At 31.7% G+C, this 27,895-nt stretch overlaps 1 protein-coding gene across 2 annotated transcripts; it reads left to right on the plus strand.

Moving 5' to 3' along the window:
- The first annotated feature begins 239 nt into the window (after positions 1 to 239).
- Positions 240 to 27,325, plus strand: aco1 (aconitase 1, soluble). Of its 2 annotated transcripts, none has more exons than XM_051116210.1 (21): positions 240 to 323; positions 6,636 to 6,771; positions 6,901 to 7,069; positions 7,154 to 7,291; positions 9,633 to 9,702; positions 9,801 to 9,984; positions 11,445 to 11,584; positions 11,700 to 11,871; positions 12,164 to 12,264; positions 12,384 to 12,500; positions 15,571 to 15,730; positions 17,112 to 17,247; positions 19,481 to 19,565; positions 19,654 to 19,810; positions 19,892 to 20,016; positions 20,167 to 20,271; positions 21,838 to 21,980; positions 22,117 to 22,264; positions 22,400 to 22,522; positions 23,946 to 24,131; positions 26,078 to 27,325. In XM_051116210.1, exons 2-21 carry the CDS (start codon positions 6,675 to 6,677, stop codon positions 26,192 to 26,194), a joined length of 2,673 nt encoding a protein of 890 aa, XP_050972167.1. In that variant the 5' UTR covers positions 240 to 323; positions 6,636 to 6,674; the 3' UTR covers positions 26,195 to 27,325. The 2 variants fall into 2 exon arrangements, with proteins under 2 accessions (XP_050972167.1, XP_050972165.1); XM_051116208.1 differs by lacking the exon at positions 240 to 323 and adding an exon at positions 3,784 to 3,919.
- Positions 27,326 to 27,895: the final 570 nt, after the last annotated feature.

Consider the following 27,895-nt stretch of genomic DNA (forward strand, 5'->3'; position numbering starts at 1 on the left):
TAAGATACTAGTTTGCAATATCAAGTAGCAAAACGAGCTGTTTTGTACAGTTACTAACAATTAAAATGTGTAGGCTTTCAAGTAACGTAAAAATCAATACAAGCTAGTTTTATAACTACATATAATAAATGTTAAAACAGCTTGCCACAGGTATTTTGTAAATCAACAGGTCTCAAAAAGTGACTTTAATAAGAGTGTGTAGGTGCAGGTGTAAATGCCGCTTGTTTAGAGGAATTACGGTAAAAACTCCAACGCCGCTCGCAGAGTTAAAGAGGCCGAACATCTAGTGACAGCAGCGCTCAAATCTACTCTAACACTACGAGGTAAGCAGATTGAACAAGCTGTTATACAGTCAGATAGTGCTTCAGTAACATTACTGCATGCTACATCTACATCTCTTCTCATATTAACGTTTGCGGAGTTTGAATTCCTAGTTCATGCATGTTGTCTGTCAGGCGAATATCGTGAAGATCCTTGTTGTTGCATATTAAAAGGATGCAGTTAAACGTATTAGCTCGAGTATTATGGCAGCTTAAATGTGTGTATGTTAGATCGAAATCGAGTGGAAATATCAGCAGGTTTGGCTCTTATTTGGGTGGGTTAACATTAGCTAGCCAGCTATCTGCTCAGTGACAATGAAATAATTCATATTGCACATACTTGTACTACTCATGTAAGATTAGCGCAAATGGACTTTTATACTTTCAAAGAGAGTGAAATCGTGCACTGGCTTCAGTAAATCATTTTCTAAACAAGTTCCTGGAAGACTGAGAAACACAGAGCCTCATTTCATAGTCCAGAGTCTATTACACACAACCACACTGGACTCTCACTGCCTGTAGAAAATGGCATTGGGTCACAAGACTGGGTGGAAATGCACAGATATTGCCTCAGATTAGGTTTCTTTCATTCGGTCTGTTGTGCTTGGCACTGAGTCTCATACTAGGAGATATGAGATGGTGATTCACTGGAGTAACGTAGAGCAGGTTCCTGGTGATATATTCACTACCGTTCAAAAGTTTGGGGTCAGTAAGACTTGTAATAGTCTTTAAAGAAGTCTCTTATGCTCATCAAGGCTGCATTTATTTGATTAAAAATATAGAAAAAAACAGTAATATTGCAAAATGTTTTTACAATATAAAACAATGTTTTTTATTTTAACATACTTTAAAATAGAATTTATTCCTGTGATGAAATGCTGAATTTTTATCAGCTGTTACTCCAGTCTTAAGTGTCACATGATCCTTCAGAAATCATTCTAATATGCGGATTTATTATTAGAATGATCAATGTTGGGTAATATCAACAGTTGTGCTGCCAAATATTTTTTGGAACCTGTGATTTTTTTTTTTTTTTTTTTTTTCCAGGATTCTTTCATGAATAACAAGTTTAAAAAGTACAGTGTTTATTCAAAATATAAATATTTTATAACAATGTAAATTATTTATTATTAACTTTTAATAAACTTTTAATTATTAACTTAATACATCCTTGGTGAATAAAAGTATTAATTTCTTTAAAAAAAAAAGAAAAGAAAAGAAACAATAAAAATGTACTGACCCCAAACTTTTGAACGGTAGTGTGTGTATATATATATACATACATACATTATATATATATATCTGTTTATATTAGGGTTGCACAGTTATCACGATTATGACAGAAATTATAATTGTTGATTATTCCCTTGATATTGTAATTGTGATTATTAATTACGATTATCACAATTTACATTGAATGTTGTTTTGAATAGCTTCATACCATTGTTTGAAGCAACTGCATGCCACATTTTTATATATAGTTTCTTCTTTAAATATATATAAAAAAGTAAAAATGTAAAAAATTAAAACATTGAGGGAAAAAAACCTTAATATAACCTGTAGGAAAAATACACATGCATACACACACATCATAAGAAAGAAGAATAATGCAAGTGGATTTTAATTTATTTATTTATTTATTTTTGGTAATTGTGCCTTTGAACGATTACATAATTGTGGCATCTGTAATTCCAATCATGATTAGAAATTTGATTAATTGTGCAGCCCTAGTTTATATATATTACTTATGGCAATGTATTTTTCAATCAATTTTATTTATTTGGATTCAAATAATCACACAAATAAAAAAAAAATAAAAAAAAATAAAAAATAAATGCATAAAATCTGTTTATTATATTATAATTTATTTTAAGCAATTTACATAAATTTACATTTTTATATGTTATGTTAATGTATTTATTTCACCAAATGTTATTTATTTAGATTCAAACAATCACACAAATAACAAAAAACTATATTATTTAAGAAATTTAATTAAGCAAATTACAATAAATATTATAATTGGAATATAAATATAAAAAGACAAATAAACAAATAATAATTGATGCAAATAAATGAGTAAATACTGAATAAACAAGGAAATAAATAAATAAAAGTCTATTTTAGTGTTCTAATTTGTATATGTTTTTTATTTATTTAAAAAAATTAATTTGGTAAATATTTTAAATTAGTAAATAAATGAGTGCTGAATAAACAAATAAATAAATATATAATAGTAATAAATGAATTAATCTGTTTTTGTGTTAGTTTAAATCTAAAATGTATATAATTATTTTATTTATTTAGGTTCAAGGAAAAATAAACTTTGATTCAAATAAATACATTAATGAATATAAAAGTAAATAAATAAATATATCAGTACAGCACTAAAATGATTTGAAAAAAAAAAAAAAAAAAAATATTTTCCAAATAATGTTTAAAGCATATTTATAACATTTTCACAGTGTAAATTGGCTCTTTGGGAAAGAATATAAAGATCCCTTTTGAACTTTAGGTTGGGGGTCCCTCGCACAAGAGTGATCATATGTAGGGCTCTGTATAATCTAAAAGACCTTGGTTTAAATCCTAATAATGGTGTCTGTCAGTTCCTCAATCCTCTGTTGTAAATCTGCCTTCCCCCTCGGGTGGTTGGGCCACAGGGTTTAGTTGTTCTCCCTGCTCGGTCGGTTCTCAGTCGTGTCTTCTTGTCTTGTGTTTGATGTGTTGCACAATTCTAGCAGGAAAAAACACACTTTGCCTGCTTCACAGCTTGGCCTCATTGCCTGCTCATGTCCCAGGAGAACTGAGTTAAACTTGTTAACATGATAGCATGAGGAGTCCTGCTGGGATGAAACACGCTGGGCCCCCAGGGGTCCTATTGCCCTCATTTTTCCTCTAAGGTTTGATCTTAAAAGTCCTTGCTGTAGTAATGTTGATTTATTGCAAAATCAGAAATGATTAAAGATGAGCAATCAATCAGTGAATGAAAATGCATGAATATCTGTAGTATTTAATCATGGATGATATATATCAGCTGAGTTGACTAATCAGCTAGTATTTGTCTATTAGAGACATTAGGAAACTGGTGTGAAGAAAGAGTTGGCTTTATTTGTGAATCTTGTGGTCTGAGCGCTCACCTGATGCATCGCAGCCAGTCCAAACATTTCCACATCTCCAGACCCATACGAGTTTCTTTTGACTGATGCATCGAATCCAAGACAAATACCGTAGCGTTCATTATCTGTGACGGTTTTGGAGAGGAACGTGTTTATCTCTTTACATGAAACTGATGTCTGTGAGATCCAGCAGATATCAGGGCTGTGATGTAAACTGTAGATTTGTCAACATGCAGCCTCTGTATAAACCAGTGATAAAGTTTTGCCTTCTTGATCTTTGGTGCTGGCAGCGGCTTCAGATGGTGTCATCCCGCCTGTCACGTACCAGCCTCTCTTAATTCTGGGGGGTTCTTGTGCCTTTGGTGTTAAATAGAGGTGGAGAAAAAGCCAGCGCTCTCATTTGCAAGAGCTGAGTGCCAGGATAAGAGATCCTGATATTTTGGAGATTTACTGGATTTTTGGAGAAATTATACAGGATCAAAGGTGTAGTTATAATTTGTTTAATATGTTATATATATATTAATGTAATATATTATATTATTTATTAATATTAATATAACATAGTTTTTTTAATAGTAAACTGCAAATACTTCTCAAGCTTGTTAAAGATACTTTTATAATAAGAAAATGCTTTCACAGAATATGTAATATTTTTGGACACTTAATCGCACATTAATTGCAATCGAATGAAAATGTATTTTAGTTTAAATTTATATGAAATGCTATTCGCTGAATATTAGAGTGTTTTTGACCCACTTAAGTAGGACGTAAGTACATCTGTTTATGTCATTTTATTTTTTATATGCTTAAAGTGTACTGCTGAATGTACTGACAAGCATTTATGATAAACTAAAATATACTTTAATGTCATTTCTATTGAAACCTGCATGTCATGTATTTAAATCTATTTGTACACTAACAATCAAAGGTGTTTAGACCATAAGTCTCTTCTGCTCACTAAGCCTGCATTTATTTGATCCAACATACAACAAAAACAGTAAAATTTTGAAATATTTGTACTATTTAAAATAACTGTTTTCTGTTTGAATATATATTAATGCAATTTATTCCTGTGATTTTCAAAGCTGAATTTTTAGCAGCATTACTCCAGTCACATGATCCTACAGAAATCATTCTAATATTCTGTTTATCTGCTCAAAAGCATGTATTATTATTATTATTATTATTATTATGTTTTATATATTTATATATTTTTTTTTTCAGGTTTCTTTGATGAATAGAAAGTTCAGAAGAACAGCATTTATCTGAAATAGAAATCTTTTGTAACATTATAAATGTCTGTATAATCACTTTTGTCCAATTTAAAGCATCCTAGCTAAATAAAAGTTTTAATTTCTAATTTCTAAAGTGTTTAGAAAAAAATAATGACTCCAAGCTTTTAAATGGTATAGCGTATAATGTTAAAAAAGCCTTTTATTTTAGATAAAGGCTGATCTTTGGATCTTACTATTCATCAAAGAATCTTGAAAAAAAAGTACTCAACTGTTTTACATTTTTTAGATAATAATAATAACAATAAAAAAATGTTTCTTGAACAGTAAATCAGAATATTAGAATAAGTTCTGAAGGATCATGTGACACTGAAGACTGGAGTAATGATGCTCAGTTCAGCTTTGATCACAGGAATAAATTACATTTTAAAATATATTCAAATAGGAAACAGTTATTTTAAATAGTACAAATATTTCAAAATTTTAGTGTTTTTGCTGTACTTTGGATCAAACAAATGCGGGCTTGGTGAGCAGAAGAGACTTTTTTTTTTAAAATAAACATTAAACATCTTACTGTTCAAAAACTTTTGATTGGTACTGAAATTATTACACATCTGTAATAATGAAGTTGCAATTCCATACATTTAAAATACATTAACTTTAAATGTAATATTAAATAACACTGTAGTTAAAACTGTTTGACCCACTTTTAAATACTGTGTGCTTACATATAACTTGATCATCTAATACAGTGCAATTATTGTGTATGTGCATTGTACATTTATTTAAAAATACCTTGCTTTAGTTACATCTGTAATTTTACTATGCCTACACCTGAGCCCACACTTAAACCTAACCATAGCACCAAACCTGCCCCTAACCTTACCTGTATCCCACCTCAACAGCAGCAAAAGTGTTTTGCAATTCAACAAGAACACAATAGGTTCATTGTACCTAGCAATTAAAATGTTTTTAAACTCAAATACATAGTGGTTAAAGACACTTAATTTAAAGTGGGGCTGAACTATTTATATATTTAAATATCTTTTAATTACACATTTGTGACCCTGGACCACAAAACCATTCTTAAGTAGCACTGGTATATTAGTAGCAATAGCCAAAAATACACTGTATGGGTCAAAATTATGATTCTTTTTTTTTTATGCCAAAAATCATTAGGATATTAAGATCATGTTCCATGAAGATATTTTGTAAATTTCCTACTGTAAATATATCAAAACCTAGTTTTTGATTAGTAATATGCATTGTTAAGAACTTAATTTGGACAACTGTAATAGCGATTTTCTTGATATTTTGATTTTTTTTGGCACCCTCAGATTACAGATTTTAAAATAGTTGTATCTCTGCCAAAATATTGTCCTATCCTAACAAACTATACATCAATGGAAAGCTTATTTATTCCGCTTTCAGATGCTGTATAAATCTCAATTTCAAAAAATTGACCCATATGATTGATTTTGTGGTCCAGGATTACATTTGTAAAGATGTACAGTACATTTAAAATGTTGAATTTAAATGTAACATTAAAACCTTACAGTTTTAATTATAATCAAGCACTTTCCATGTGCTTTAGTATGTTAGTCAACACATACAAATAAGGGCACTTCTTTAAAGAATGATTTAAAATGTACTGTAAAGTATTTTTTTTGTTTTAAGTTTTTCATTATTGCAAAGTGCACTTTTTAAACTGTGCACTTAAGTGTCTTAAGAAACAGTAATGAACGTGTCTCACTTAAGTGGTCTTTGTTTGTTTGATATACATTTAAGATTTAAAGTACACTACGAGCGCACGTGCAATACAGTTAAGCACACTTCTTTTCACAAGGGAATGTGAATGTGGAGGTAAACAATTGTAGATCGCAAAAAACAGTGGTTCTATTGATTGAAAGTATTATATTGTTGAAATTCAGAAATTCAAAAACAGATTTCTTTCTTTTTAATTAAAGGTTCAGGAGTGTGCAGTGAGGACGTGTGTGTTTTTAGTTATGACGAACCCTTATGCACACACTATTGAGCCTCTGGACCCCCAGAAGCCCGACCACAAGTTCTTCAACCTTAAAAAGCTCGGAGACCCCAGATATGGTAAGACAGTATTTTGTATGTAATATTTTTTTTCGTTGAATGAAACTTACCACAGCTGTTGTTATTGCAATGGAAATTTCTTTTGTAATTAATGGAGATATAACTGTGTCTCTGAACATTTCTTTGAAGACCAGCTTCCCTTCTCCATCCGTGTGCTGCTGGAGTCTGCGGTGAGGAACTGTGATGGGTTCCTGGTGAAGAAGGACGATGTGGAGAAAATCCTCAACTGGAAAGTGACGCAGAGTCAGACCGTGGAGGTGCCTTTCAGACCGGCTCGCGTCATCTTGCAAGACTTCACGTAGGTTTTAGCTGGATCTTCACATCTCGGAGCTGTTTATATGTGTGTTTCATATTCGTCTCATTGTTTGTTCTCCGTAAACAGGGGAGTTCCTGCAGTGGTTGACTTTGCAGCCATGCGTGATGCAGTGAAGAAACTACAAGGCGACCCTGAGAAGATCAATCCAGTCTGTCCGGCAGACCTTGTCATAGATCATTCCATTCAGGTTGACTTCAACAGGAAGTAGGTCTTTTCTGTTTGACAGAGATGTAAAATAGTTTCACACAGTCTTTTGTCTGTCGATTAGAACAGTCTCTGTTTATGATCTGTTTTCATCCACTTCTCCAGCTGAAATGTTTTAAAAAGGTTCAAGTTGTATTACTTGGTTTATTTCAGTTTATTTACCTACTACAATTAATAATTTATTTGAGTTCTTTAGTCTAAATCAAGAAAACATAGTGTGTGTGCTTTGTTTAAGTGCTTAATCATAGACAGCTGTGCATGTTACATATTAGGGCCATATGAAATCTGTTGTATTTTTTTTTACAAATTCCGCTTTTTTTCGTTTTAATTTTTCTGGATTCAGTTTTTTTCCATTTTAATTTTCTGGACTCCTTTTTAAAGGTTAAATAAAATTTTATTAATCAAAAAGCATGTCTAATTAATTAAAATAATGAAACGTATACAATTTAACATCAATTTATTAAACGTTTAACAAAAATTAAATGTTTAGAGCACTGTTTTTTTTCTCAACTTGTTTTATTGTTGTTTTAGCATGTCTAATTATTTGAATGCATAAAATCATGTTAAACATGCTAGAAACATGCTAATCAAGTTCAAATCATGTTAACGACATGCTAGTAACTTGCTAATCATGCTAACAACAAGCTAGTAACATGCCAGTCATGCTAGAAGCATGCTAATCATGCAGAAATCATGTTAACAAAATGCTAGCAACGTGTTAGTATCATGCTATTCATGCTAGAATCTTGCTAGCAGCATGCTTGTAACATGCCAATCATACTACAATCATGCTAGCAACATGCTAGGAACTTGTCAGTCATGCTAATAACATGTTATAATCATGCTAGAATCATGTTAACGACATACTAGTAACATACTAAACATGTCAGCAACATGCTAGTAAAATTCCAACCATGTTATAAACATGCTAGTAACATGCTACTCATGCTAACAACATGCTAATCATGCTAGAAACAGGCTAACAACATGCTACTAACTTGCTAATCATTATAACAACTATGCTAGTTACATGTTAATCATGTTAGTACATGTTATTCATGTTAAACTCATGCTAGCAACATGATAGGAACTTGCTAATCATGCTAAAACATGCTAATCATGTTAAAATCATGCTAACAACATGCTAGTAACTTGTTGATCATGTTAGAATCATGTTACCAACATACTAGTAACATACCAAACAACATACTAGTATCATGTTAATCATGATAAAATTATGTTAGCAACATGCTAGTAATATGCCAACCATGTTATAAACATGCTAGTAACATGCTAATCATGTTAACTACATGCTAGTCATGCTAGAAACATGCTAATAAAATTCTAGCAACTTGCTAATCATGCTAGAAACAGGCTAACAACATGCTAGTAACTTGCTAATCATTATAACAACATGCTAGTTACATGTTAATCATGTTAGTACATGCTATTCATGCTAAACTCATGCTAGCAACATGCTAGGAACTTGCTAATCATGCTAGAAACATGCTAACAATGTTAAAATCATGTTAGCAAAATGCTAGTAACTTGCTAATCATGCTAAAACATGCTAATCATGTTAAAATCATGCTAACAACATGCTAGTAACTTGTTGATCATGTTAGAATCATGTTACCAACATACTAGTAACATATCAAACAACATGCTAGTATCATGTTAATCATGATAAAATTATGTAAGCAATATGCTAGTAATATGCCAACCATGTTATAAACATGCTAGTAATATGCTACTCATGCTAACAACATGCTAGTCATGCTAGATACATGCTAATAAAATTCTAGCAACTTGCTAATCATGCTAGAAACAGGCTAGCGACATGTTAGTAACTTGCTAATCATTATAACAACATGCTAGTTACATGTTAATCATGTTAGTACAGGCTAACAACATTCTATTTAACTGTCCATCTAAAACTATCTATCTACTTTTAGTTTAAAACTTTTTAAACTTCCTGTTTTAGCTTTCTCAAGCCAATTTCAAAGTTTGTCTTGATGAACTTTTTTTTTTCTAGTTTATTCTTACAATAGCCTTATGAAATGTTTTCCCCTCAGAAATTCTCTGTTGTGTAGAAAATGTGAAGTACGCTACATTGCGTATTCAGTACACAGCACACTTCTTTTTCATAAGGGTAGCTGTTTAAATTGTACTTGAGCCCTGTCTTTGTGAACTCCCAAAATGTTACTGTCACCTCTTAAAATGAAAACTAAAACTGAAATGTCACTTGGAGAACTGTTCTTGGAATTTGCTCTCTGGTGACAAGTATATAATAATTTGAACTTTTCAGTACAAAAGTTCATCACCTTCTCCATTCTTAAAGGTCTGACAGTCTTCAGAAAAACCAAGACCTTGAATTCGAAAGGAACAGGGAGCGATTTGAGTTTTTAAAGGTAATTTTCCCTTTCTGTACTTGACACATTCAATGTTGTTTTAGTCTTTAAGATATGACGGCGATGACTGATTGTGAGTTAATTGTATGGATCCACAGTGGGGTTCTAAAGCATTCCGGAACATGCGGATCATTCCTCCGGGATCAGGAATTGTCCATCAGGTCAATCTGGAATACCTGGCCAGGGTCGTGTTTGAGCAGGACGGTTACTATTACCCAGACAGTCTGGTGGGAACCGACTCCCACACTACCATGATTGATGGGTTGGGAGTGCTGGGCTGGGGTGAGTAAAACTCATTCAAAATCACCAGAAGTTTCATTGTTTTAATAATATTTGATGATTTTTACAGTTCCTAGTGTGAATGGCCCTTAAGTCATAAATGTAGAGATAAAAAGTTTAAATCATCATAATTATGACATATTATGTATTATGATATATACATAAATGTTGAAATTATGAGATACTAAGCCATAATTTTGACTTTTATTTCATAATTATGACTTAAAATGTCAAAAATTGAGATACTATGTATGTACATTTATTTATGCATAAATGTACATTTATGTGTAAAAAGTCTTAATATATAAGTCACAATAATAATATAATAATTGATGTATTATGATACATATTACGTTTTATGTACATAAAATGTTGAAATTATGAGATACTAGGCATTAATACATACATTGATATTGACATAATAAATCATTTATGTCATCATTTCAACATTTTATCTCAGTATGACTCATAATTTATGTTTGTCATAATTTATGTTATGTATGTCATAATATTGAAGACATAATTATGACAATTTCGACTTTCATGTCATAATTATCCCTTATCTCATAATTTCGACTTATGCCATAGTTATGACTTAGTATCTCATAATTTTTACATTTTTAATGTAAATCATAACATATTTATGACAATTTCAACATTTGTCATCATTTTGACTTCGTCAAATGTCAATAACTATGCTATATTATCTCATAATTTTGACATTTTATGCATGTCACTTATGCTAATTTTGACTTTTTATCTCACAATTATTACTTAGTATCTCATAATTTTGACACTTTAAATAGATTCATAATGCATGTCATATTTATGACAATTTCGACTTATCTCAATTATTACTTCTATTACTATAATTCTCAGTAACTGATAATTTTGACATTTTATATGCAATTCATTATGCATGTCATATTTATAATAATATTGACTTCTTATCTCACAATTATTACTTAGTATTAAAATGAAATTATAGATTTTTTTTCTAATGCCAAAAATCATTAAGATATTAAGTAAAGATCATGTTCCATGAAGATATTGTGTGAATTTCCTACCGTAAATATATCAAAACTTAATTTTTGATTAGTAATATGCATTGCTAAGAATGTCATTTGGACAACTTTAAAGGCGATTTTTCTCAATATTTTGATGTTTGTGCACCCTCAGATTCCAGATTTTTAAATTTTAGTTGTATGTTGGCCAAATAGTGTCCTATCCTAACAAACTTTAGATGATGTATGAATCTCAATTTCAAATTGACCCATATGGGCGGTTTTGTGGTCCAGGGTCACATTTTATATAGTCATTATGCATGTCATATTTATGACAATTTAGAATTTTTATCTCACAATTATTACTTAGTATCTCATAATTTTGACATTTTATATATAAGTCATAATGCATGTCATACTTATGACAATTTCGACTTTTTTTTTTTTGTGTGTGTGCAGGTGTTGGAGGTATTGAGGCAGAAGCGGTCATGTTGGGTCAGCCGATCAGCATGGTGCTGCCAGAGGTCATTGGCTACAAACTACAGGGGACACCCGACAAATATATCACCTCCACTGACATCGTGCTTACTGTCACCAAGGTATGGTACTATGCCATAACAGAATTTTATGGTTTGCTTTTAAGAAATGATAAAAAATATTCTCCATATTCAAAAGAAGCTTGCTTTGAGCTTACTAAATGCTTTCTCTGTTCAGCATTTGCGGCAAGTTGGTGTTGTTGGAAAATTTGTGGAGTTTTTTGGCCCTGGTGTTGCCCAGCTGTCTATCGCTGACCGCGCCACCATCGCCAACATGTGCCCTGAGTATGGAGCCACCGCTGCCTTCTTCCCTGTAGACCAGATCAGCATTCAGTATCTGAAACAGACGGGTAGGTTAACCTGATCCTGATACATTTTTTAAAGTGAAAAATAAGTACACTTGAGCGAGTGTTTTTTGCATGCTAACAGCAGTGCTATTAAATGAAAACATATTATAGTTTAAATTTATATTTAATTAAATTAGCTAAAATGTTTCATTAATATTACATTATCTGCAAAAAAAAAAATGTTAAATATGAAGTTCACTGCAAATGCATGTTCAATACAATTAAGCACGCTTCTTTTTCACAAGAGGAACATTTGCAGCTCTCATTGTTTGTTTTATTCATATGTGTTTTTAAGGGAGGGACACAGAGAAGCTGAGTTACATAGAAAAGTATCTGAAAGCAGTGGGTATGTTCAGAGACTACAGCAACACCGCTCAAGATCCACAGTTCACTCAGGTACCAAATCACATTCCTACAAAACTGCTGTTCACAGATATATTAGCACTAGTCACTGCTGTCTGCGCATTTATTTCTTATGTGTCAGGATCATGTTTCTCTCATTGTCTCTCATGCAGGTTGTTGAGTTGGACCTCAGTACGGTCGTCCCCTGCTGCAGTGGTCCCAAGCGGCCGCAGGACAGAGTGTCTGTATCAGAGATGAAGCAGGACTTTGAAACGTGTTTAGGGGCCAAGGTACACGTCACAGACACACCTGGGAAAACACACAGGACACACATGTCCTTTGAATCTAGAGATAATGCAGTATTCAGTTTTCTTACGAATCCCCAAAAGTAATCTCTCCTCACATTTTGAGGTCTTTTCCAGTTTTGTGCATTGTTGTGAAAAGGCAGGTAGGTTAGCTTCATAGCCAAAATTGAAAGTCATAATATTGTTTATGACACAACTAATATTCAATTGACCATATGCACGTTCTTTAGTACTTCCGCATAATGATAAGCCATCTTGTTAATTTCCGGTGTAGCTCATTTCATATAGGTGGAGACTCTTGAGACTACTCTCCTGCTTCATTCTTATTAGAAGCTGAGAAAAATAATAATTGCAACATTGTAAATAATGATAGCGACATGAGCATTCAGTTTCATATTATGCAACAACATATCATTTAAATTCTGAGCCTGGTAATCCCAGGAGAGTACATAGATGCATAGTTGTACATTTAAATGCTGACAACTAAACACTGTCATAACCGTTTAATCTAACGTTAGCAAGCTAGAGATGCTTCTCTTCAATGGCATCTTAATAGTATTTTTGATAATCAATATCTTGCCTTCATAGTCATGAACACTTTTTTAAAATCTTGTAATATTTTAAAGCCTGAACGACTTTTTAAGATGAAAATGACATGAAATTACCTTTATAATTTCAATTTGGCAGTAGAGGATCACTCACTGGCTGCAGCTGCCATTTCAACTCCCATCGTTTTTTATGTCTTGCTTTTCGATTTATTATAAAATTACTAGTAGCCTATAACGAATTTTACCGCACTGAAGTATATAGTACAGCAAGTGCAGAAAGTCATTAAAATAAATAAATAAATAAGCTCAGACACAAACCTATAAGCCTATAAAGGTGAATTATTTAAATACTTATATATATTTCACTACAAATTAAATGTTAAACATTAATGGTATAAGAATTAAATAATGCATTCAATATGAATCAATATGAATTTGAAATATTTTAGATTTAATTTAATAACTACATCTTTTTACATGCATTTAATAACAGTTTTATCTTGAACAGTAAAAGTTATTAAATAGCCTATATTCAACCAACACAAACTTGTTACTGCTGTAGTTTTGTTACTCTGAATTTAGTCTGAATCATTTAAGACGTAAGCTCTATTTTTGACATGGGCTTGTCAGATGTTTTGTTTGGTTATTACTGTCAATCATATCAAATGACTCGCGGATATTTAGCGGATTTACTCATGTATTTTTTTTACACTCGCGTTTGTCATTCTTAAAACGGTATACATGGATGTTTGGTCCTCTTAGACAAACAAAACTTTTCTTCGAATTGTGAATGGATTATGTAGAGAAAATGAGCAATGGACACTTCATTAAAGGCACATTACAGTTGACCGGAAATGACTGAGCTGGCTTATCTAAAACAAGGAAGTAATCTGTGCATATGATCAATTAATCAGTGTTTTAAAGAGTAAAAATGACCACTGGAATGATCACAAAACTAGAAGATTAGCAGCTCCATGAAATCACATGATGAGCAGAGTAGCTGTTCTTATGGTAGCACATTTCTGCTTTACCATACTTTGGTAAAAACATATTCATGACATAAATCATCATTATGAGATACAAGATGAAATTATGACATATGAAGTCAAAATTATGAAGTGAAGTCTGTGATGGTCAAAATGATGAAGTAAAAAGTCAAAATATAACTAGAAATTATGACAAAACAAGCAACATAATCAAAATTGTGACAAAAAGTTATAATTATTGCATAAAAAGTCAGAAATTGAAACTGACATAAAAACATGATGAAATTAAGACAAAGTCACAATTATGACAAAAAGTCACAATTACAAAACAAGTGAGTCAATATAACAACATTTGATTATGACAAAGTAAAAGATTAGGACGCAAAGCTGTAATTCACAATATTTAAATTTATGACACAAAGTCCTTATGACATTTATGCAATAATTATTTACATAAAAAATATATTGCTTAAATTGAACCTGACATGAAAACATGATGAAATTATGAAAAAATCACAAGTCGAAATTGTGACAGTCATTATAATAATATTAAATCATAATTATGGCTAAGTTAAAGACTGAGGCACAAAAATTCAAATTTCAAAGTCCTTATGACAGTAAAAATGAATAAAAGTTATGACAAAACAGTTGACATAGAAGTACATAATTATTTTATTAAAAGTAATAATTGTGAGTCATATTTATTACACAATTATGAGTTTTTTTCTTTCTTTTTTTTTAATTTATTTTTTGTCATAATTGTGATTTACCAAAGCATGATTTATTTATTTATTTTTTTATGTCAGTACAGGAATGTTTGGAAGCCCATTCCCTCCACATATGTGTCCCTGGACTACAAAACCAGTCATAAGGGTCAATTTTTTTTAAATTGAGATTTATACATCATATGAAAGTTGAATAAATAAGCTTTCTATTGATGAATGGTTTGTTAGGCTAGGGTAATATTTGGTCGAGATACAACTTTTTTAAAATCTGTAATCTGAGGGCGCAAATAAATCTAAATATTGAGAAAATCACCTTTAAAGTTGTCCAAATGAAGTTCTTAGCAATGCATATTACTAATCAAAAACTAAATTTTGATTTACAAAATATCTTCATGGAACATGATCTTTACTTAATATCCTAATGATTTTTGGCATAAAAGAAAAATTGATCATTTTGACCCATACAATGTATTTTTGGCTATTGCTACAAATTTTCCTGTGCTACTTAAGACTCGTTTTGTGGTTCAGGGTCACACATTTCCTTTTGAAAGACGTTAAGTGTGTATATAGTTTAGTCAAGTTAATTCAGTTAACTTTTAGAAGAACTCTAGACTGAAGATGACCTGAAAGCCAATATCTATGAACTATGAACAAAATAGCCATGTCATAAAATCCACAATGGTCAGATTTTCATGTCATGGGTTCTGTAAAGCAGTGCTTAAGCATCCATTCTTGTCTAGAGCAATATTCCTGCACACAATAATCATCCTTTACTGTCTGTGTGTGTTGTCTACAGCAAGGCTTTAAAGGATTCCAGGTGGCTCCTGAGCGTCATAATGTTCAAGTGTCATTCGAGTATAACGGAGCAGATTATTCACTCTCTCACGGATCCGTAGTCATCGCAGCTATTACCAGCTGTACCAACACCAGTAACCCCTCAGTCATGCTGGGAGCAGGTACATGTCTATCCACAGGGATGCCATGAAAGTTTAATTCATCTACACCTGCATGTCACTTAAACCACGTTTTTTTTTGTGTGTAACACAAAAGGATGGTTATCAGAGTCTCTTTTTGGTAACACTTTATTTTAATAGTCCACTTTAGACATTCTACTAACAGTAAGTAACTTTGCAACTGCATGTCAACTAGTCATTAGATTATTAGTAGACTGTCTGCCTAATATCTTCCAGCACTCTTCTAAACTTTGCAAGTATATGTCAACTTATTCTACTAACCCTAAACCTAACCTAACAGTCTGTTCTGAGAGTTAGTAGACATGTTGTTGCAAATTAATGAGAATTAGTTGACATGTAGTTGCAAAGTTACTTTAGACATTACTAGTTAGTAGAATGTCTAAAGTGGACTATCAAAAATAAAGTGTAACCGACCTGTATATTTCTGTGTCTTTTTGAGTTATTACTTTAAAAAATAAATTAAACTTTTACATTTAAATTAAACATTTTAAATTCAGCATGTGCAAAATGTAGTGTTATTAACTTGACAGAAACCGAATAAGAGAATAGTGAATCTGGGTTTTTAGTTTTACATTTCTTTTTTTTTTGGTTTGTTTTAGTTTTTAAATGTCTCTTTAATTTCAGTGGTTTTATGCAAAAAGCATGTTGTGGTCAAAACCTGCTATGTTTATTCTTGCTTCAAGTGAAATTTTACATGCATATATATCAAAAATATAAACAAGTCAAAATTTTGACAGTCATTATTGCAGTTAAAATTATGATAGTCATATTTATTACATAATTATGATTTTGTCATAGTTTCTGCTTTGTATTGCACAATTATGACTTAGTATGTCTTAAATTAAGTTTTTGTCCTGTAATTGTGACATAGTATGTCATAACATTGCAACATTTTTTCTTACTGTTTTAATAATTATTTCATGCCATGTTTATGATTTTACCAAAGCATGATTTTTTTTTTTAAATCTTGCTTCAAGTGAACCCTTATTTAATGTAATCTAGATGTGTTTTCTTTTACCTTGCATATTTTCATTCATGGTTTTTGAGGATGAGGGCATGTTGTGCAACCCATCTGTCCTTGCATCTGTCTAATTTGGCAGCTTTTTTCAACTCACAGATACATTTGTGCCAAAATACTGTGGCGTAACAAAAGCTATGGTTAAACCACTTCGTTTTGTAATCTCAGCTGTGTACAGTTTATATTTGGCATTATTTTTCAAACTTTCCACAACCGGATCCGAACAGACCTGTGATCCATTTTTGGGTCGTGATCCACTGACTAAGAGGCTCATTATAATTAACTATGTTAACAAGCTCAAATTGTGATTTTTGGTAATGTAATGCTACTCTTTATTTCTGTCAGGTCTCTTGGCACAGAAAGCTGTAAAGGCTGGTCTCAGCGTGAAACCATACATAAAGACCAGTCTGTCTCCAGGCAGTGGTGTGGTCACATACTACCTTAAAGAGAGCGGTGTCATGGATTTTCTCTCACAATTAGGGTGAGCAACTCATCATTGCCAAAGACTGACTGATGGGCTGACTGACATCATTTCCGTCTAAATGCATCTTTCCATCTAAAAACGTGAGATGCAACACTCAGGAATGGTTTCCACAAATAAAACCGTTGCCATTCCAAATTGCTATTGTAAACAAAAGCTCAGAACGTCTGCCCCGCCTCCAGGGTCTTTTGATTGGTCCACTGTTATGGAACTGACATTGATGTGCGGCACTGCATGTAAAATAGAACGTCTTAAAGGGGTGCTATTATGCTTTTTCACTTTTTGAACTTTAGTCAGTGTGTGGTGTGTATTTTTGGGCATAAAAAAATCCACAAAGTTACAAACCTCAAAGTCCACTCCAAAAGGTGATATTTCATTTTTTTTTTTTTTAAATCGCTTTTCAAGAACTACAACGAACGGCTCCTTTGGACTACAATGTTTGTTTTACACATGCAATGATGTCACAACACGTCTATTAGAATATCATTAAAATAAATCCTGCCCACGGAAATTCGAACTAGCCTAACTTTAGCGATGCAGCGTGGAGAACCGCTCAACGTCAGCGCGTATAAACACAAGCATTGACTAGAGTGGCCGCTTTAGAGCTGTAACGCGCCGCAGACGTGTGCAGTACTGGGGGTCGAAACACATGCCAATGCTGCGATCTACTCTGGTTGCCGCGTCGGAGTCGTAACACGCCGCACACTTGTGCAGTGAGTGTGTGGTAAGAGATTTATTCATCATACAGTGTAGATAGCTTCACTTATAACGCAAGTGTTTTTTAAAATGCATAAACTTGCACTAGAATAGGCTGATCAGTGATGATGTTCTTTGATAATGTTAGGCTGCTTTTAGTCTTATGCTGGAGCTGGTTTCGGTAAATAATTAAATACATTAGCACTATAATATCACGTATCTGCAATCTCGCAGGCTGACGATAGGACCCAACACTACTGTAGCGTATTATTTACTCACCCTCCATGCATCCTAGCTGTATACGACTTCCTTCTTTCAGACGAATGCAGTCATTATGTTAAAATTTATCCTGGCACTCCCAAGCTTTAGAACGGCATAGACGGGTGTTTCTCTTCATCAGTCCAAATCAAGTCCAATAAAGTGCATCCATCCATAATAAAAAGTGCCTTGCACGGCTCCGGGGGTTAATAAAGGCCTCCTGTAGCGAATCGATCCATATTTAAAATGTAAGAAACACTTTAATCTAGCTTGCATTAACAGTTGTGCACAGAACTTGCTGCTTTGTCAAGGGGTGTGGCAGTACTGAAACACCGTCTAAGCTGTTCGTCAATCGCAACGCAGTGGGACAGCTAACCAATCACAACACATTTTGTTTTTCGGAAGGCGGGCCTACATTAAACCCGGAACTAATCGAGCCTTACGTGCCAGGCTGGGAGAAATGTATTGTAATAATGTAAATTATGTTAAAAATAATGCGTTTTTCGAACCACCAAGCATGAAAGCATGTTCTAGTACACCCCCAAACAAAATCAAGACTTTGTAAAAGAGCATAATAGGACCCCTTTAAAAACGCGGTGCTCATGTGCAAGATTCAAGACGGAAGTGCAATAGTCATACATGTCCATATAAAATGTGTTTACATAGAAAAACAATGAAAAAGTATCACTTTGGAATGGAAAAACACGTTCTGTGTGAACAGCCCCAAAGCATTATTTTTAGTATTATTTATATACTGTTATAGTATTTTTTTTTTTTTTTTAATATATATTTTGAGTTAGCTTTTATTTTAGTAATTTTGCATTTGTCATTTTTCATTTATAATTATTTCAGTTTTAGCTTTAGCTAGTAATTTTTCAGTTTGAATTTATTTTAGTTTTGCGTCTTAAGCTTAATATTTTTGCTTTTGTGATTTTTGTAAGTTATATATTTCTATTTCACTTTAATTTGATTTTATTTCTGTCTAAGTACAGTTTAGTATAGTAGTTTTAGTCATTTTAGTACTTTAACTAATTGTCAGTTATTTGCCAAGGAAATATTTCAGATTTTTACAAGTTTTTTTGTTGTTGTTTCATTGCATTTGTATTTTATTTTAGCTTTATTTCAAGTAACAAAGCCAAAATGAATGGTTTTTTTTATATTTTTAGATAACAATAACAACACTTGTTTATATATATATATATATATATATATATATATATATATATATGTATATGTATATGTATATGTATATATATATATATTATTTGTACATCTTTAGTTTTGAGGTTGTTGGTTACGGCTGCATGACCTGCATTGGAAACAGTGGACCCCTTCCAGAGCAGGTTGTAGAGGCAATAACTCAGGTAAACAAGCTTTTATTCTTCATTTTATAATGTTTTTGTGTAACGTTTTCAAATTTAGAACAGTTTTAATGATTTCTTTATGTCTCAGGGTGATTTGGTTGCTGCGGGTGTCCTGTCTGGAAACAGAAACTTTGAGGGTCGTGTCCATCCCAACACGCGCGCCAATTACCTGGCCTCTCCTCCTCTGGTCATTGCCTATGCTATAGCCGGCACAGTGAGAATAGATTTTGAAAAAGAGCCTTTAGGTGAGTAATATTTACCGGCCATTTAATCTCTTGCATAGAAACATGAATAGAACCAACGTTTCGTGGTCTGTCTCGATCCAGCTGTGAATGCTCAGGGTAAAGAGGTTTTCCTGAGGGACATCTGGCCCACACGGGAGGAAATTCAGGCGGTGGAGAGACAGTTTGTCATTCCTGCCATGTTTAAGGAGGTCTATGAGAAAGTTGAGGTACTGCTGACTTACAAACTCCTCTTTTATAAATCAAGCAATGTTTAGATGCCAAAAAGTGTCTTTCTGCAGTAAACACCATTAGTTATTCATTTCAAAAGTGTATACATAGTAAATTAAACCATAGTGTCCGTCTGTTTTCATATTTAGAAAGTTAATGAACGCTGGAACTCCCTGAAAGCTCCTTCTGACAAGCTGTATACCTGGAATACCAATTCTACTTACATAAAATCCCCACCTTTCTTTGATGGACTGGTATTGTATACTGTTATTTTAGTTATTTATTGATGTATATATTTATTTTGTCTATGAGTTCAGTATTATAATTGTGTTTTTTGATCAACTTGAGTATGACTACTTAGTATATCTTTTATATGTAATTTCATAATTATTTCTATTGTCTTTGAAATATAAAGAACTGCTGAATGTGATGACAAGAATTTATGATAAACTAAAATATGTAATTTCTTAAAAACTTATTTCTTAAAACTTTATTGAAACTTTGTCATGCATTTGAATAAATACACATTTGTAGTGATGAAGTTGCAATTCAGTACATTTAAAATATATTAAATGTAATATTAAACAACACACAATAAAGTTAAAATTAAGTACTTTGCATGTGCTTTATGTTCGTAACGTAGTTCACAGTAAAATTTAATTTGACTATTACAAACGTGACTTTTTAAAAGTGTACTTAAGTGTGTTAAGAAACTTAAGTCACTTAAGTGGGCTTTTATTTAATTAATTTTAGTAATTTTGCTTTTGTCATTTTTATTACTTGGTTTTTATTCAAGTAACAAAGCTAAACTTAATTATTTCTAATAGTTTTAGTTTAGTTTTTAGTAAAATTTAATTTGACTATTACAAAAGTCACTTTTTAAAAGTGTACTTAAGTGTGTTAAGAAACTTGCATGAAAGTCTTTTTTTAAGTCACTTAAGTGTCTTTTTATTTAATTAAATTGAGTGATTTTGAATTTGTTGTTTTTATTAGTGTGTTTTTATTAACTTTAATCTATATTTATTTCAGTTTTAGCTTTAGCTAGTAATTTTAGTTTTTCAGCTTGAATTTTTATTTCAGTTTTGGACCTTAAGCTTAATATTTTTGCTTTTGCCATTTTTGTAAGTTTTTTTTTTTTTTAACGTGTACTTCTACTGTATATTTGAATTTAATTAGATTTTATTTCAGCTTAAGTACAGTTTAGTAAAGTAGTTTTAGTAATTTATTTACTTATTCATTCATCGTATTTGTATTTTATTTCAGCTTAATTTCTTTTGTCATTTTTGTAAGTTTTTACATATATTTCGATTTGACTTTAATTTTGTAAAGTCATTTTTTAGTCATTTTTTTTTGTTTTGTTTTGTTTTGTTTTGTAAACGTGTACTTCTACTATATATTTGAATTTAATTAGATTTCATTTCAGCTTAAGTACAGTTTAGTAAAGTAGTTTTAGTAATTTATTTATTTATTTATTTATTTATTCATTCATCGTATTAGTATTTTATTTCAGCTTTATTTCAAGTAACAAAGACAAAATTAATGATTTTAATAGTTTTAGTTCAGTTTAGTTTTTAGTAAAAATTAATTTGACATTATTACAAAGGTCACTTTTTAAAAGTGTAACTTAAGTGTGTGTTAAGAAACTTAATGAAAGTGTCTCTTTAAGTCACTTAAATGGCCTTTTATTTCATTAATATTGTATTATCTGCAAATACAGTGTTTTAAATCTACTTTTAAGATTTGAAGTACACTACAAGTGCACATTCAATACAGATAAGCACACGTCAACATTAGTTGCTTTGCTGCTGTTACATTTTTAGACCCGGGAGCTGCAGACACCAAAGTCCATAACAGACGCGTATGTACTGCTCAATTTGGGAGATTCTGTCACCACGGACCACATCTCGCCCGCTGGAAACATTGCTCGTAACAGTTCTGCTGCACGCTACCTAACTAGCCGCGGGTAAGGCGTTGATTCTGTGTGATCTGGTGTAATGTAAATAGATGTGGTATAAATAGCTGCATGCAAAAGGTTCTACTTTGTCTTTAAAATTAGATCTGACTCACAGTGTGTAATGAAATATTGTTTCTATTCCTAGACTCACCCCGAGAGAGTTTAACTCGTATGGCTCTCGTCGAGGGAATGATGCAGTCATGGCTCGAGGCACGTTTGCCAACATCCGCCTTTTTAACAAGTTTATAAACAAGCAAGCACCATCTACCATCTACCTTCCTACTGGGGAGACGGTATGACACTCTAATATTTTATATAATTATAATACATTTCAATCTTATAATATTATTGTAGTATAATAGTATAATATATTCTGTATCATAGCAGTGTTTACAATTTATTTGTGTGTTTTTTGTTTTTTCCGGTAGATGGATGTGTTTGATGCTGCAGAGAAATATCAGCAGGCTGCTCATCCTCTCTTGATTCTGGCTGGCAAAGAGTATGGATCAGGAAGCTCTAGAGATTGGGCGGCTAAAGGGCCCTTCCTGCTGGTGAGACTTTATACATCATCTAGTGCATGAACAAAATCGCATGCTGAGACATTTAACTTGGATAAATTACTTGCTCAGCTTGAATCTTCATTAAGATTGTTGTTGTTTTGGACAGGATAATCAATGTCTGTCTAAAAACTGCATGTTTACTGTATGAGAAAAACAGGTGAACAGCACATCTAGTGCCCATTTAGTTTTATTTATGGTAGCCTAATAATTGCAATCATCTCTGCATTTGTCCCTTGTGAAAAAGAAGTGTGCTTAAATGTTTTGAATGTGCACTTGTAGTGTACTTCAAATCTTAAAAACATATTTTTTTTAACTGCAGAAAATAATAAAATAAAAGGCCACTTTTGAAAGAACATACTTTATAAATGTTAAATGCAATTAAATGGAAGTTTATTATAGGTTAAAGTTATATTAAATGCACTTAGCTGAACTTTTGAGTGCATTTTGACCCACTTAAGTACATATTTTATATGTAATTTCATAATAACTTCTACTGTCTTTGAAATATGGTAAAAGGATACTTTTTAAAAGTGTACTTAAGTGTGTTAAGAAACATGCATGAAAGTGTCTCTCTTTAAGTTACTCAAGTATTTTTAAGTTACTTAAGTATCCTTTTATTTCATTAATATTTTATTATCTGCAAGTACAGTGTTTTAAATACACTTTTAAGATTTAAGGTACACTACAAGAGCACATTCAATACAGATGAGCACACTTCTTTTTCACAAGGTTTTGGTGCACTTAAGGGTACTTAAGAGTGCACTTTCATGACGGTTTTTTACCACACTTAAGTACACTTTTAAAAAGTGATCTTTGTAATAATATCAAATTGAAAGTTTTACATTAAAGTGCATTTTAATTGTTTTAATAATCTTTTGTTGTTCTTTAAAGTACTCTTATTTTGATATGTTGACATGAAGCAAATTTATTTAAAGTAAATATAACTTACAAATGTATAATTACAAATATATTTAAATACATGACATACAAGTTTCAATAAAAATGACATGAAAGTATATTTTAGTTTACAATAAATGCTTGTTAGTACATTTAGCCGTACACTTTAAACACATTTCAAAGTCAATAGAAGTAATTATGAAATGACATAAAAATGTACTTAAGTCCTGCTTAATTGGGTCAAAAACATCCAGCTAAATGCATTTAATACAAATTTAAACTCTAATATATTTTCATTTAGGTACAGTTAACATGCATTTGAGCGTCCAAAAACATTACATTCATTTCACGCTTAAGTATATTCTTTAAAGTATATTACTTCCATAATAATTACTCTTTAAGTGCACTACTATTTTACACTGTCACAGTTAGCAAACAAGAACGGTTTCTAGATATATAACAAAGGTCTGTAGTGTGCATCTCACTCACTGGTGCTGATGTTGGTTTTCTCCCTCAGGGCATCAAAGCTGTACTGGCAGAGAGTTACGAGCGTATTCATCGCAGTAATCTGGTTGGGATGGGCATCATCCCTCTGGAGTATCTGCCGGGTGACAACGCTGAAAGCCTCGGGCTTACTGGCCGCGAGCGATACACTGTGATCATTCCCCCACAGCTCACGCCCAGAATGACTGTGGACATCAAGGTAGACGCATGATTTCACCTCAAACTGTGCCTCAAATCAGCCGTTATCAACTGGTTTCTCTTCAGGAAACATTGTACATCAAGTGGCCACTCAATACAACTGTACAACAGTAAATAAAAAATGCCTTAAAATCAAAGACCTAATATGCATTTATATTACAGAGAACTGCATCAGGCCACCAACATGCACTATTATCACCTTAATATTTCTTTATCTGTCACATTTGTATTACGTACATATGATGTAATATAGTAAATGTTTTTTTTCTTAGTTCCTCATCCCACAGTGCAACAACAAACAAAACCAACAGTAAATTATGGATGTGCCTAATAAAAAATTGAATATAAAATATATAACATATATAACAGCAGAATGAGATGTTACCATCTTAGCAATCAAAGGACATTATTTTATTTTTACTGTAAATGAGACCGAGGCCTCATAAAAATTTCTTAAATATACTTTTTTTTAACTAAAATTAAAACTATATAAAATAGTTTTATTTATTTAAATATATTTGAAATATTAGATGAACTTTAGATGAAAAAATGTGGTCAACTAACTAGAAAAAATAAAAATAAGATAAAGTACAAAAATTACTGAAACTAAAATTTCTATAAAAAACAACAACACAAAAGCACAAAGAACAAAATTACAAAAATGTTGCATTGGCAACTAACTAAAAAAAATAAAAATAATAATAAGTTAAAGTAAGAAAATTACTGAAGCTAAAATTGACATAAAAATAAATGAAAACTCTATAGAAATATATGAAAAAGACAACGCACAAGCACACAACAAATTACTTAAATGTTGCATTGCCAACTAACTGAAATAAATAAAATAAAATAATTTAAAGTACAAAAATTACTGAAGCTAAAACTGAAATAAAAAAATAAACTATATAGAAATATATTTTGAAAACCCATAAAGGCACACAATAAAATGACTAAAATGTCACATTAGTAACTAACTGAAATAAAAAAAAATTAAAGTGCGAAAATTACTGAAGCTAAAATTCAAATAAAAATAAATGAAAACTATATAGAAATGTGACAAAATGTAACAAAACTACTAAAGTGTTGCATTGGCAACTAACTGAAATTACGAAAAGGTAAAGTACAAATATTACTAAAACTAAAATTGAAATAAACATAAATTTAAACAATATAGATATATATTTTAAAAATTGACACAAAAGCACATAACAAAATGACTAAAATATTTCATTGGCAACAAAATGAAACAAAAAATAAAACCAGTTCAAGTACAAATATTACCAAAGCTAAAATTGAAATAAAATTAAATGTAGAAATATATATATATATATTTTAAAAATTTTATTTTAATGACACAAAAGCACATAACAATGAAAATTACTGAACAAAAATTACTTAAGCTAAAATTAAAAGGAAAAACAAATTAAAACTATATAGAAATGTATAAAAAATAACAAAAGCACATAACAAAATTACTGAAGCTTAATCTAAGATTAGAATGTAATGTAAAATTAAAATAAAGCTAATTCAAAATATTGATAAAATACTACTATATAAATAATACTAAAATAACACTTTTGGATATTTTGATTATTTATATTACATTTAAAGTTAATATAAGTTACAAATCTGTAATTACAGATATATTTAAATGATATACAAATTTCAATAGAACTGACATATTAATAAAATACAATTTTATAAATAATACTGAAATAACACTGTCTTGAATATTTTTATGACTTTTTAAGGTAATAGCGCTTACAAATATGCAGTTAAATAGATATTTAAATATGTGACATACAAGTTTCAACAGAAATGACATTAAAGTATATTTTATTAGATCATAAATGCTTGTCAGTACATTTGGCATATTTCAAAAATAAAAGTTTTTTTTTTATGTTCCATATGATGAAATGTGTTCATTTCCTTCATTCTTCTTTGCAGTTGGACACAGGCAAAACATTTCAGGCTAAGATGAGGTTTGACACAGACGTGGAGCTCACTTACTTCCACCATGGCGGCATCCTCAACTACATGATCCGCAAGATGTCCGAAAACTAAGATGAGGAAACGACCCCCTCTTCAGGACGTTCCACTCGAAACGCACATATTATCCACCATCTGGATGCTAGTTTTGTCCCATCAGTGTTTTTGTTTTTCTTTTAGGAACCATCTAAACTGTTGTTTTAAGTGTACTGTAATGTTCGCTGTCAACATCAAAATATGACGCATAATGTTACGTGATACAAAACTCTCCAAATCAGTAGTGTTTGATTCTGATGCTGTAGATGATGATTATATGAGCTTGGTGGAAGTGGGATTGACGGGGAAGTTTGAAAGCATTACATGTCATCAATACGTTTAACCTTCTCCGTTCTAATCCTACCTCACTTGTAATGGTTATGCATTACCTGTAATTAACTTTAGACTGAAATACAGAAGAAAATGTAGTTTAAAACAAATATGGATAAAAATATCAGATAAATCCCTTTAACAGCTGTCGAACATCTTATGAAAGTGCCTGTATTTTCACATTTTGTGTATAATTGCTTGAAAAGCCTGTGCATGTATCATTCCAGTTTTTATTTCTTACGCATCTGTGTTTGCATTCCTGTGCAAAGTGACTGAAAACAAAATCCATCCGATTTCACTCCTTGCCTGTGAAGCGTAATGACGTGGTGCTTGGAAACAGGTGTGTTTGCTGATCTGAGTAAAATGTGAGATGTTGCTGTACTCGATTTCAGATGCATTCGCTCTACTGTATTGTGGAAACTGTATGTCAAAGCACAGAGAGAGTGAAAACGGGAGACCTGAACTCTGCTTCAGGGTGAATTCATATTTAAAATGTTTAGTATGTCGAAGAAAAAGAGTGATTATAAGACTTTCATCTGTCAGAGTCTTCATCTTTCTTTTTAAAAAATGACAACTGTCATTAAGTCATTATGGTGGTTTTTGAAAGTCATAATATGGAAGCCCACCTAAAGGGTTTCAGTTTATTCCAGTGCAAATGAGTTCTTTTATATAATGTGGAGCTTAACTGAAATGCATTACTGTCAGCAATCTTTAGCGATTTTTGTAAAACAGCCGTTCTTATACTTCAGGAGTCAGACTGATTGACCTCTATTTTAAGAAAAACACTCACATCTATAGTTTTTGTGGAAACAAAAATAAATGTTTATTGGAATATTTTCATTTGCATCTGTTTCTTTGTGTGCAATATACAGCTCTATTTCATGATACAGTTGAGGTCAAAAGTTTACACCCCCCTTTCAGAATCATTAAAAATGTTTTGTTTACCAAAATGAGGGGGGTCATATAAAATGCATGTTATTGTTTATTTAATACTGACCTGAATAAGATATTTCACATAAAATGTTTACATATAGTCCAAAAGAGAAAATAATAGTTGAATTTATAAAAATGACCCTGTTCAGGTTTACATATGATTGATTCTTAATACTGTGTTGTTGCCTGAATGATCCACAGCTGTGTTTTTTTGTTTAGTGATAGTTGTTTATGAGTCCCTTGTTTGTCCTGAACAGTTAAACTGCCTGCTGTTCTTCAGAAAAATCCTTCAGGTCCCACAAATTCTTTGGTTTTCCAGCATTTTTGTGTATTTGAACCCTTTCCAATAATGACTGTATGATTTTGAGATACAAACTTTCACACTGAGAACAACTGAGGGACTCATATGCAACTATTGCAGAAGGTTCAAACATTCACTGATGCTTTAGAAGGAAGCACGCATTAAGAGCCAGGGCG

The sequence above is a fragment of the Labeo rohita genome, chromosome 7, assembly GCF_022985175.1.
Source record: "Labeo rohita strain BAU-BD-2019 chromosome 7, IGBB_LRoh.1.0, whole genome shotgun sequence".
Lineage (NCBI taxonomy): Eukaryota > Metazoa > Chordata > Actinopteri > Cypriniformes > Cyprinidae > Labeo > Labeo rohita.